Source organism: Manis pentadactyla, chromosome 7 (assembly GCF_030020395.1).
Source record: "Manis pentadactyla isolate mManPen7 chromosome 7, mManPen7.hap1, whole genome shotgun sequence".
NCBI lineage: Eukaryota > Metazoa > Chordata > Mammalia > Pholidota > Manidae > Manis > Manis pentadactyla.
Genome location: NC_080025.1, coordinates 107,189,794 through 107,203,286, shown reverse-complemented (window position 1 = coordinate 107,203,286; position 13,493 = coordinate 107,189,794). Strand labels below are relative to the sequence as shown.

Here is a 13,493-nt window from a genome sequence, read left to right as displayed (position 1 = left end):
CTCTGCTATTTCCAAATGAACTCAATTTTACTGGTAAAATAACCTTTTATTTTCAAGGTCAACATGCTTTAAGAATGGATTAGTAAATGCTGTCTTCAAAAGGATAACCTCAGTGTTACTGAACTGTCAACTTGGGGCTCGGGGTTAGACTCACTGAGATCACAGGCTTTGCCACATGTTGCGTCCCCGGAGCTGACGGGACACTGAATGCCCAGTGCTACCTGTTTCTAGGTGAGGAGAGATGCTCCTAAAGGGCCCGGGACACCACAGGCGCTTACTTCCGTTGGTTATTTTCTTCAGCTAAGAGCTTCTGCTTTAACATCCTCCAGACATGCAAACTTTTGGTAAAAAGAACAAAACTGAACTGCAAGAAAGGAACGCAAGCGCGGGGAGCTCGGGCTTGGCTGCCCTCAGCATTGGCTGCAGACGCGGCGAACAGGCTAGGGGCGGCGCCCCGGGGAGGACGCGCACGTGGGCTGCGCGCGGTGGCGGCGCGCGAGCCGGGGGGCCGCGTCCTTACGCCCCCCTTCCGGGTTTCGCGGTCTCCTTGACGACCCGGCGGCCCGCAACGGCGGCGGGGACCAGTCGTTGAGCCTGTGAGCTGAGCCGGGCCTCTAAGGACCTCGCCCAACTGGGCCTGGCCAGCGCCGGAGAGACTCGGCTCCGTACGCGCAGGGACTATGAGAAAATGGTCGGGAAAAAAAGGAAAAAGCCCAAAAGAGGCGACTCCAGAGCCGTTACACTCTCTCCGCTCCATGCAGTCTGGGCGCCGGCGCAAGGCCACCGGAGCCCGGGAGCCCGAGACGGAGGAGAAGCCGCAGGGGAAGGTGGAAAAGCCCAAGAAAACTTCGCCCGTAGGCAGGGGCAGCCTGCCCCGGGGCGCCCGGCAGTGCCCTCCGCAGAGGTCCCAAAACCTGAAGGCGCAGAATGTGCGACTGAAGTGGTCACGAGGACCCTGCTCGGCCGCTTCCACTTCGTCAGCAGTTTACTGTATCACCTCCGCGACAAGGTGCATCTATTAAGACATCAGTTCTTGAGCAGGACCTACTTCGCCATAGGTGAGCGGAATAGGCCGGGAGAGTCCCTGCCAAGGCCGGATGCCCATCTGCCAGGTCCCCTGGGGTCTATGGTTGGACCCACGGGCCAGATGAGCCTCGGGTTTGAAGTGGTTTTGGTGAGTCAGTTCTGAAGATCATTTTGACAAGTTAGTCTAGCAGCAATGACAAGGTCCAAGCTCTGGAAAATCGCTGACAAGAATTCCCAGCTCCCTTTGTTCTTGTTTTAAAACATTTTCCAGGGTTTTCAGGCACAGTGATAACCCCCCTGGCACCAATGAAATGTCATTTTATAATCAGGGCAGCCATTTGTTACAGGTTGTAAAATGATAGGCTGGCTCTTGGGGAGCAGATCTTATGTTCCTCTGGATTTAAATTTTTAAAAAGTGCTGGTTTTTAAAATTGCTTGAAACCTTTAGTAGTGGAAATAGGAATAGGATCAAATTACACAATTTAATTGCTCCATGTTGGTACTCATTTGCTTTCATCCTGCTGTGGAGCTTCAATGCCCTAATTTGGGGAATTTTCTTTTTCTACAAGAGGAAAGATTTTTCTTTACATTCATTATTTTCTATAGCTTAAGAGGTAACTTAAATCTTGCTGTTTCAATAAAATAAATTTGAGCCCAGTTCTTGGTCAGACTGATTACGGATTTAAGTTGAAACACAGATAAATGTTCCCTATCATAAGTTGTGATTTCTTTTCTACCATAAATTGACTGCTGATGTTGAAAGTAGAATGGCCTCCATATTTGGGGTGTTCACAATACTTAAGGGATAATAGATGAGACTTCATAGAGCTTATGTATAATTATGGCAATAGATATATCCCACATCCAGAATCAACTTCGTCTGGGTTTGCTGCCCCAAACAAGCTCCTGTGCACCCATGGCTGAGACACTGAAAGAATTCGAATTGGATGAAATAATGGTTGAATATATTATGTGCTTTAAGAGTTGGGAAGAGTGAGCTAATTCTGTTGGGACCAGCCACGGAGAGTCTAGATCAAGACTAGGTTTAAGGCATTTGAACTGAATTCTTTGGGAGGACACTGACTGATTCTTTTACTTTAAGAAAGGAAACATTTAGTGAGGTGAAATGCACATAACAAAATTAAGCATTTTAAAGGGAACAATTCTGTGGCATTTAGTCTATTCACAATGTTGGCAATGAATGATTTTTAAATAGAAGGTGACATGACTAAGTGTGCTTCAGAGGTATTAATTTGACAGCAGTGTGTAAAATGGACTGGAGATGAACTGAGAAAAGAAGCTGAAAAAATAATTGAAATACCAGAATCCAGGCAGTGGTGGTCTTGGGGAGGGAAGTAACAGCAGGAATGGAAAAGAGAGGATGGAAGTAACAGTCAATGGAAGCACGGAGAACACTGGGCAGAGGGGGCAGAGGGAGAGAGAAAGTTCAAGAATAAGGAATATAGATTTGAGAATACCCATGTAGGAGTGAGCTGAAGCTTTAAGATTGAGATTAAGTGAGATTGCCATGTAAGAAAAGAGGGCCAAGCACAGTGAGTTGGGAAACCCCTTATACTTAGTTTCAAAGATGAGAGGAAAAGGAAAAGGCAGATAAGCATATAAAAACAGAGTGGTCAGAAAAGTAGAAGAACTGGGAGAGTTGGTGTGAGGGACAATAACAGGAAGAAATCTAAGAATCTGGACAAATGCTACAGAAAGGCTGAAAAGCATAAGAATTGAAGGAGGCCACGGATATTGATAACTAAGAGTTGCAGGAATTCAGAAGCAAGAAGTTGGCCAAGAATCTTCCCAGTGATTAGGGGTAGAAGTGGGGGGGAGAACATTTCATAGTGTGAAAGGCTGTGAGAACAAGAAGGGAAGTGTTTTAAGGCCTAGGAGAATTGAAGACTGAAGGGAAGGATCAAGGGAGAGAGTATGAGATGGTGATTCTAAGAGAGGGAATAGCCAATGGAACAAAGTCTTGGAATGTATTTGCCAAGGGTGAAATTAAAGGCACACATCTAAGCAGCTAACGATGGAAGACAGTAGAGATAGTCATCTTCTGAGATGATAGGGTTCTTGCTTCTGAGAAGCAAGGATTGCTATGTAGAGAAACATTAAGTACGTTAAGTGGATATAAGAGAAGTTGGAATGCTTATGTCAGATAATCTTTGTTTCAGTAAAGTATAAGGCTGGATCACTTTAAGAGGTGAGATTGATGGACACAGAATATAGGGGCCCAGGAGACATTATTGCAACGTTGGAAGGAACTGTGATAAACACTTCATGCATTTTAGAATATTGGCATAATTACACCTTAATCATTTTATCAAGTGTGGAATGTGGGGTGAGAGGAACACAAGTGAGAAACACAAGAATATTCTGAGGATTTTTGGAAAAGTAGATGGATTTAGTAGGCTATTTGATCTTTTCCTTTTCCTTAAGTATCATTGTTAAGAGCTTTTGCTAGTGTATGTAATTGGAGAATAAGAAAGAGGATACAAATATAGTTGAATAGGGCAGTCTCTGTACCTCAGAAAGTTAATGAGGCCTTATCAGAGGGGTATCAGTGTCAAGAAGAGATAGAAAGAATAGGTTTAATTTCACAGTAGTTCAGAGTATATGATATATTAGATAGAATTAACATGTGTAGCAAATATATCCCTTTTTTAAAAGAGCCAGGTAGTAAATATTTTAAGCTTCATAGGCCATGTACTGTCTCCCTTGTCTGTTCTTCCTCACTTTCCTTTTAAAAAAGTAAAATCATGTTTAGCTTGTGGACTGTACAAAAAAACAGACCACTACCCATAGTTTGCTGATCATGGTATAAAACTAGTAAATCTGAGAGGTATTGAAGAGTGGTAGGAATGAGCCCAGGATGTTAGGAATATAGGAAAAAAAGCTGGGGAAGCATGATTGGGAGTTTTCAACATTGCAGTTTTTTTCAAATTAATTTTTTATGGATTAATTTGCATTTATTTGATAGCCAGGTTAAGTTTATGAATTTTCAGGAGGTTGATTTTGGTGGGTTGTAAATTGACTTGCCAAGTATATTTGGGACAACCATGAGAAATAACATTATAAAATGTGGGAAGGGAGGCAGGACATTAGGAATAGCTAGTAAATTCACACCGTTGACAGTAGCAAAAATCCTTGGAAAATGATGAGTTTTCTAAAACTTTGGAAATTCACCAAAGGTTAACAACTTAAAGAGCATTTATTGAAGAAAAACTATAGTACTGAAGCTGTAAGAACAGCATGGTTGTTGCATTTTCACTTGGCCTCCTCACATTCCCTCTCCCCAGCTACATGATGCCCTTGAAAACAAGCAGTGTCCCAGCCACCAAAAGGGACAGGAAGTGTTTGGAGCTTCTCAAAGAGCTCCAGACCCACAGCAGTGGCGCTGTTTCACATGTCTGGCAGCCCCCATAAAGCCTCATTCACAGGGCAACCCTGGCGCTCCAGATGAGTCTCCCAGGCTAGTAGTGTTGGAGCTCTCACAGCTCTATAAAGGTTTGAATTACCCACAGGGATATTCAGATGTGCTGCTGAGGAAGTAACTTCCTACATTGAACCACCTTCTGATGAGCATGAGGGCAATGGTCTAAAGTGGCTCCTGTTGCCTACAGTCACTTCTGAGAGGATGGAACTGAAAATAGTGTATATATGTGCTTCTTTTAAAAATACTTTATAAAAGAGAATAGGAAAGTTAAGAGTGAATAATACTGAAAATCATAAAAAAGGTCTAAGTCACTGACAATTTCTTCACTCTTCTGTAAATGGCATAAATGAGACATAGAGTCTTCCATGTCGCTCCCTTTGCTCCTCAAATCCCCTCTACAACAGTACCTACTATACACAATTTGTTGTATGTCCTTTTGGAATTTTCCTTCTGCTATATAGACAGAATTAGGTAGCTATTCTGCTTGTATGTGCTCTCTCTCTAGACATAGAAGGAAATGCACTTGAAATAATTGCTTTAAAGGAATATCATCATAAAGCAACTCTTAATGACATTTTCTTTTTTTTTCTTTTTTCCAGCTGCCTTTTGGGGAATTTTGCACTGGTAAGATTAGCTTCAGTTTGAAATTTTAAAAAATGTGGATTAGAAATTGCCATTGCTGTTTGCAAACAACTAGAATAATAGCTTGCTACGTGAATAGAATATCTGTACGTGTACAGTTTACATATAATATGTGACTACTTAAAAAACCCTTATATTTGAAGCAGCACATATAAAATAGTTACATTAAGGGAATAGTAACCAATGAATTAAAACATTTTTATCAAAGGATTCTTAAATTCTTAAAACTATATTTCTTAAATATCTAGCTTTTCTAGTGTGCTTTGCATATTTATTTCACCTTCAATGTTCCCTTATGTTATAATTGTGTGTTGTTTGTGACATAAACTTGGAGATCAAGTTTTAATAACACCTGTCAATTGGAAATCAGATAGAGAAGAATATAACGGCTGCAGTGGTAATGCAGAATATAATGAACCTTCCAGTGTGCACACATTTGCACCTGATTTTACACAAGTGATCTATTTGTGAAAATCATATGTAAAGCAATAATACTTTTCCTCTGATGTATTTTCATTTCTACCTGGGCTCAGGGATTTCTACTCTTGGGAAGAACAGGATCTGCCTCACTTCCTGTTGGGACAGTGCTGTTCTGGCTGTTTAGTCTGCAGGGAGATTTTTTTTTTTTGGTATCATTAATCTACAGTTACATGAAGAACATTACGTTTACTAGGCTCCCGCCTTCACCAAGTGCCCCCCACATACCCCTTCACAGTCACTGTCCATCAGCATAGTAAGATGCTGTAAAATTCTACTTGTCTTCTCTGTGTTGTAGAGCCTGCCCCGTACCCCCCCCACATTATACATGCTAATTGTAATGCTACCTATCTTTCTCCTGCCCTTATCCCTCCCTTCCCACCCATCCTCCCCAGTTCCTTTCCCTTTGGTAACTGTTAGTCCATTTCTGGGTTCTGTGATTCTGCTGCTGTTTTGTTCCTTCAGTTTTTCTTTGCTCTTATACTCCACATATGAGTGAAATCATTTGGTACTTCTCTCTCTCCACCTGGCTTATTTCACTGAGCATAATACCCTCTAGCTCCATCCATGTTGTTGCAAATGGTAGGATTTGTTTTCTTCTTATGGCTGAATAATATTCCATTGTGTATATGTACCACATCTTCTTTATCCATTCATCTACTGATGGACACATAGGTTGCTTCCATTTCTTGGCTATTGTAAATAGTGCTGTGATAAACATAGGGGTGCATCTGTCTTTTTCAAACTGGGCTGCTGCATTCTTAGGGTAAATTCCTAGAAGTGGGATTCCTGGGTCAAATGGTATTTCTATTTTGAGCTTTTTGAGGAACCTCCATACTGCTTTCCACAATGGTTGAACTAATTTACATTCCCACCAACAGTGTAGGAGGGTTCCCCTTTCTCCACAACCTTGCCAACATTTGTTGTTGTTTTCTTTTGGATGGTGCCGATCCTTACTGGTGTGAGGTGATATCTCATTGTGGTTTTAATTTGCATTTCTCTGATGACAAGTGATGTGGAGCATCTTTTCATGTGTCTGTTGACCATCTGAATTTCTTCTTTAGAGAACTGTCTATTCAGCTCCTCTGCCCATTTTTTAATTGGATTATTTGTTTGTTTGTTGAGGTGTGTGAGCTCTTTATATATTTTGGATGTCAACCCTTTATCGAATCTGTCATTTATGAATATATTCTCCCATACTGTAGGATACCTTTTAGTTCTATTGATGGTGTCCTTTGCTGTACAGAAGCTTTTCAGCTTGATATAGTCCCACCTGTTCATTTTTGCTTTTGTTTCCCGTGTGCGGGGAGATATGTTCATGAAGAAGTCACTCATGTTTATGTCCAAGATGTTTTTTCCTACGTTTTTTTCTAAGAGTTTTATGGTTTCATGACTTACATTCAGGTCTTTGATCCATTTCGAATTTACTTTTGTGTATGGGGTTAGACAGTGATCCAGTTACATTCTCTTACATGTAGCTGTCCAGTTTAACCAGCACCATCTGTTGAAGAGACTGTCATTTCCCCGTTGTATGTCCATGGCTCCTTTATCGTATATTAATTGACCATATATGTTTGGGTTAATTTTTGGAGTCTCTATTCTGTTGCACTGATCTGTGGCTCTGTTCTTGTGTCAGTACCAAATTGTCTTGATTACTGTGGCTTTGTAGAAGAGCTTGAAGTTGGGGAGTGAGATCCCCCCCACTTTATTCTTCCTTCTCAGGATTGCTTTGGCTATTCAGAGTCTTTGGTGTTTCCATATGAATTTTTGAACTATCTGTTCCAGTTCATTGAAGAATGCTGTTGGTAATTTGATAGGGATTGCATCGAATCTGTATATTGCTTTGGGCAGGATGGCCATTTTGACGATATTAATTCTTCCTAGCCAAGAGCATGGGATGAGTTTCCATTTGTTAGTGACCTCTTTAATTTCTATTAAGAGTGTCTTGTAGTTTTCAGGGTATAAGTCTTTCACTTCCTTGGTTAGGTTTATTCCTAGGTATTTTATTCTTTTTGATGCTATTATGAATGGAATTGTTTTCCTGATTTCTCTTTCTATTAGTTCATTGTTAGTGTATAGGAAAATCACAGATTTCTGTGTGTTAATTTTGTATCCTGCAACTTTGCTGAATTCCAATATTAGTTCTAGTAATTTTGGAGTGGAGTCTTTAGGGTTTTTTATGTACAATATCGTGTCATCTGCAAATAGTGACAGTTTGACTTCTTCCTCACCAATCTGGATTCCTTGTATTTCTTTGTTTTGTCTAATTGCCATGGCTAGGACCTCTGGTACTATGTTGAATAACAGTGGGGAGAGTGGGCATCCCTGTCTTGTTCCCAATGTCAGAGGAAAAGCTTTCAGCCTCTCACTGTTCAGTATGATGTTAGCTATGGGTTTATCATATATGGCCTTTATTATGTTGAGGTACTTTCCCTCTATGCCCATTTTGTTGAGAGTTTTTATCATGAATGGATGCTGAATTTTGTCAAATGCTTTTTCAGCATCTATGGAGATGATGATCATGTGGTTTTTGTCCTTCTTTTTTGTTGATGTGGTGAATGATGTTGATGGATTTTCGAATGTTGTACCATCCTTGCATCCCTGGGATGAATCCCACTTGGTCATGGTGTATGATCCTTTTGATGTATTTTTGAATCCGGTTTGCTAATATTTTGTTGAGTATTTTTGCATCTACGTTCATCAGGGATATTGGCCTGTAGTTTTCTTTTTTTTGTGTGGGGTCTTTGCCTGGTTTTGGTATTAGGGTGATGTTGGCTTCATAGAATTGGTTTGGGAGTACTCCCTCCTCTTCTATTTTTTGGAAAACTTTAAGGAGAATGAGTATTATGTCTTCTCTGTATGTCTGATAAAATTCTGAGGTAAATCCATCTGGCCCGGGGGTTTTATTCTTTGGTAGTTTTTTGATTACCGCTTCAATTTCGTTGCTGGTAATTGGTCTGTTTAGATTTTCTGTTTCTTGCTGGGTCAGTCTTGGAAGGTTGTATTTTTCTAGGAAGTTGTCCATTTCTCCTAGGTTTTCCAGCTTGTTAGCATATAGGTTTTCATAGTAGTCTCTAATAATTCTTTGTATTTCTGTGGGGTCCGTCGTGATGTTTCCTTTCTTGTTTCTGATTCTGTTGATGTGTGTTGATTCTCTTTTTCTCTTAATAAGTCTGGCTAGAGGCTTGTCTATTTTGTTTATTTTCTTGAAGAACCTGCTCTTGGTTTCATTGATTTTTTCCTATTGTTTTATTCTTCTCAATTTCATTTATTTCTTCTCTGATCTTTATTATGTCCCTCCTTCTGCTGACCTTAGGCCTCATTTGTTCTTCTTTTTCCAATTTCGATAATTATGACATTAGACTATTCATTTGAGATTGTTTTTCCTTCTTTAAATATGCCTGGACTGCTATATACTTACCTCTTAAGACTGCTTTCGCTCCATCCCACAGAAGTTGGGGCTTTGTGTTGTTGTTGTCATTTGTTTCCATATATTGCTGGATCTCCATTTTAATTTGGTCGTTGATCCAATGATTATTTAGGAGCATGTTGTGAATCCTCCATGTGTTTGTGAGCCTTTTTGATTTCTTTGTGCAATTTATTTCTAGTTTTATACTTTGGTGGTCTGAAAAGTTGGTTGGTAGGATTTCAATCTTTTGGAATTTACTGAGGCTCTTTTTGTGGCCTAGTATGTGGTCTATTCTCAATAATGTCCAATGTGCACCTGAGAAAAATGTGTATCCTGTTGCTTTTGGATGTAGAGTTCTATAGGTGTCTGTTAGGTCTATCTGTTCTAGTGTGTTGTTCAGTGCCTCTGTGTCCTTACTTATTTTCTGTCTGGTGGATCTATCCTTTGGAGTGAGTGGTGTGTTGAAGTCTCCCAAAATGAATGCATTGCATTCTATTTCCTCCTTTAATTCTGTTAGTATTTGTTTCACATATGCTGGTGCTCCTGTATTGCGTGCATATATGTTTATAATGGTTATATCCTCTTGTTGGACTGAGCCCTTTATCATTATGTTATGTCCTTCTTTATCTCTTGTTACTTTCTTTGTTTTGAAGTCTATTTTGTCTGATACAAGTACTGCAACACCTGATTTTTTCTCTCTGTTGTTTGCATTAAATATCCTTTTCCATCCCTTTACTTTTAATCTGTACATGTCTTTGCGTTTGAGGTGAGTCTCTTGTAAGCAGCATATAGATTGGTCTTGCTTTTTTATCCATTCTATTACTCTGTGTCTTTTGATTGGTGCATTCAGTCCATTTACATTTAGGGTGATTATTGAAAGATATGTACTTATTGCCATTGCAGGCTTTAAGTTTGTGGTTACCAAAGGTTCAAGGTTAGCTTCTCTACTACCTTACTGTTTAACTTAACTTGCTTATTGAGCTATTATAAACACAGTGTGATGATTCTTTATTTCTCTCCCTTCTTATTCCTCCTCCTCCATTCTTCATATGTTGGGTGTTTTGTTCTGTGCTCTTTTTAGGAGTGCTCCCATCTAGAGCAGTCCCTCTAAAATACCCTGTAGAGGTGGTTTGTGGGAGGCAAATTCCCTCAACTTTTGCTTGTCTTGGAATTGTTTAATCCCTCATTCATATTTAAATAATAATCGTGCTGGATACAGTATCCTTGGTTCAAGGCCCTTCTGTTTCATTGCATTAAATATATCATGCCATTCTCTTCTGGCCTGTAAGGTTTCTTTTGAGAAGTCTGATGATAGCCTGATGGGTTTTCCTTTGTAGGTGACCTTTTTTCTCTCTCTGGCTGCCTTTAATACTCTGTCCTTGTCCTTGATCTTTGTCATTTTAATTATTATGTGTCTTGGTGTTGTCCTCTTTGGGTCCCTTCTGTTGGGAGTTCTGTGTGCTTCCATGGTCTGAGCAACTATTTCCTCCCCCAGTTTGGGGAAGTTCTCGGCAATTATTTCTTCAAAGACACTTTCTATCCCTTTTTCTCTCTCTTCTTCTGGTTCCCCTATAATGCAAATATTGTTCCTTTTGGATTGGTCACAAAATTCTCTTAATATTGTTTCATTTCTGGAGATCCTTTTATCTCTCTCTGCATCAGCTTCTCTGCATTCCTGTTCTCTGGTTTCTAGTCCATTAATGACCTCTTTCATCCCATCCGTTCTGCTTTTAAGTCCTTCCAGAGATTGTTTTATTTCTGTAGTCTCCCTCTGTACTTGCTCCTTTAGCTCTTGCATATTTTTCTGCAGATCCATCAGCATGTTTATGATTTTTATTTTGAATTCTTTTTCAGGGAGACTGGTTAGGTCTGTCTCTGCAGATTATCTCTCATGGGTTGTCTGAACTATTTTGGGCTGGACTATATTTTTCTGCCTTTTCATGGTGATAGCAGTGGCTATAGGCAGGTTGCGGGTGTGTCAGCTGGGAGAAGAAAGTCCTTTCCTGCTTGCTGGATGCCTCGCCCTTCTCTGCTGCCTGTGTCCGTTACCCGCACTCCTGGAGCAGCCACTGGGTTAATCCCCTTAGATGTTGTGGGCGGGGTCTCCGTCAGAGCAGCGCAGAGCCCTGAGGGCAGTGGCAGGCATGCCAGGTGCCCTCGTCTGTGATAGCAGCACCCCTGCCAGGCAGCTGTGTGCTGGCAGCTGCCTTTGTGTCTGTCCGGGTGGCTGTGCATCAGGCTGGCATTCCATTTGGCTGCTGGGAGCGTGGCTGCTCCCTCTGGCACTGCTGCAGGTGCACGCAGGCCTCTCCTGTGCCCCTCTGGTGCTGCCACTGCTGGCACGTGCAGGCCACTCAGTCACTGCCGCCGCGGGCTTGTGTGGACCTCTCCCGGGCCTCTCTGGCACCGCCTGCACATGCGGGCCGCTCCTGGTCCCCTCTGGTGCTGCCGCCCCTGGCACACGGTGCCACTATCCCAGTACTGGGCCAGTGTGTCGGGGTCCACACCAGTTGGGGGAACGACTGGCAGGCTGCTTAGTGCTGTGAGGGGCTTCAGAGCTGCCCTGCTGCCCAGGGGGTTAGGGCACCTAAAGTTCCCCGGGATTCCCAGCTGCTGGCTAAGTGTGTCGGGACGACTTCGTCCAGCTGTGGGGTCCCTGTCTGTTTAAGATTTGCAAAAAGCACACGCTTTTCTTTTGTCTCCAGGGCATCTGTTGCAGGGACCTGCCCACAGGTTTTGCTTTTCCATTTCTCTAATATCCAGCACCCCATGCACCTTGTGTCTACGCTCCAGGTGTGGATTTCTAGAGCTGGTTGTTTAGCAGTCCTGGGCTTTCACTCCCTCCCTGTTCCAACTCCTTTCTTCCCACCAGTTTCTGGGGTGGGGGAGCATTCAGGTCCCGCCTCGCTGCGGCTCGTATCTTACCACTTCGTGTGATGTTGAGTTTTCTCAGATGTATATGTATCCTGGCTGTTGTACTGTGTCCACTGGTGTCTCTTTTAGGAATAGTTGTATTTATTGTATTTTTATAAATATATATGTTTTGGGGAGGAGATTTCTACTGAAGTATTCACGCTGCCATCTTGGCTTCACCCCCGTGCAGGGAGATTTTGATGTTAGAACTAGGGCTGTAATAGTAAGGAACATTTCCTACAGCTACTGATACCCTGGCATATGTCCTTTATGTAAATGAAGGTGAGTTGAAGATGGAGTTGACATATAGAATTTTGTTCTATTTTCTACTTCATTGGAAAGTATCTACTATGCAAATTAAGGATGGTATAGCTGTTGAATTAAGGAATTTCAGCTGTTTATATGTGCCTAAAAATATATTGCTAAACAATTATAAAATTATCTCAATATTTGTTACATTTATTTTTTGTCCTTTTTTGGTTTTTGTACTTTATAACTTAGTTATTTTAGCACTGGATTTGAAATATGTTCTTATTCTTACAGTATGGTACTTCCATTTTTTTTCTAGGAAACATTTAATTACACTTTGTGAAAAAGATCGTCATTTTTCTCACCTCTCATCTTTGGAACGGGAGATGACGTTTCGCTCTGAAATGGTTAGGTTCTTCTTTCAATTAATTTGTAGTTTAAGAACAATAAGAGTATAACGTGGAAATTTGTTAGGAACTGAAAGGAATTTTGGTGGGCTGCACTGTTTCTCAAGCTATAACCTAGTTTCATTATTTAAGTAGAAAATGTTTAAGTATTCTTTTTCTTCTACTTATCTTGTTATCTCTTTTCCTTTCCTGATGTAGTCTCCTTTCTAAGATAATAAAGATTAATTATATAGCTGAGAAAGAAGGAGAGCAAAGACAACATTTAAGAAGTGATATAGGGGCATCAAATTGTCAGAAATTGCTCTTTGGCTAGTGTGGGGAGACCTCAAGTTTTACCTGGCTCTTTTTTTCCTAAGCTCTCTAGATTTCAAAGTAATCTCTTTCTAAGAGACAATTTTTGATATGGTTTCTTTAATAATTTTTATGTTCTTTTGATATCTAATATATAAAATGGAGATAATGCCATCTGCCATACATATTTCACATAATTATTATGAGGATTAAATGGGTAATGATTGCCAGAATCAATCCATGCAGCATTTTACAGTTGAGACCAGGATTGTCCTCCAGGTCAGCTAGTTGGAGAACTGAAAATTGCTCTCCTGACTCTGTAGCCACTGATTTTTTGGGTTGTTTTTAATTGTGGCTAAATTAAAATCAAACATTTAAATTTAAAAAAGCAAAGTTTACCATTTCAGCTAAAGTGTACCATCCTTTGGCATTTACTACACTCATATTGTTGTATAGCCATTGCCATGACTTTTCATCCAGAATTTTTCATTACCCCAGACAGAAACTGCACCCATTAAACACTAATTCCCTACTCTTCTCTCCCTTTGCCTCTCCTAACCTCTGTTTTATTTTTTGTCTCCATCAATCTGTCCATTCTAGGTACCTCAGCCACTGCTTTTGAGATCTTACTCTTCTA

The 13,493-nt window shown here is 40.8% G+C and overlaps 1 protein-coding gene across 1 annotated transcript in view; it reads left to right on the top strand.

Annotated features, from left to right (window-relative positions):
* The first annotated feature begins 495 nt into the window (after positions 1–495).
* Positions 496–13,493, top strand: part of DPY19L2 (dpy-19 like 2) — a 104,539-nt gene continuing 91,541 nt past the window's right edge. Inside the window, 4 exon segments of the mRNA XM_036897494.2 lie at positions 496–927; positions 930–1,058; positions 5,068–5,092; positions 12,478–12,565. Of these exon segments, the coding sequence (XP_036753389.2) occupies positions 681–927; positions 930–1,058; positions 5,068–5,092; positions 12,478–12,565 (489 nt within the window). The 5' untranslated portion in view covers positions 496–680.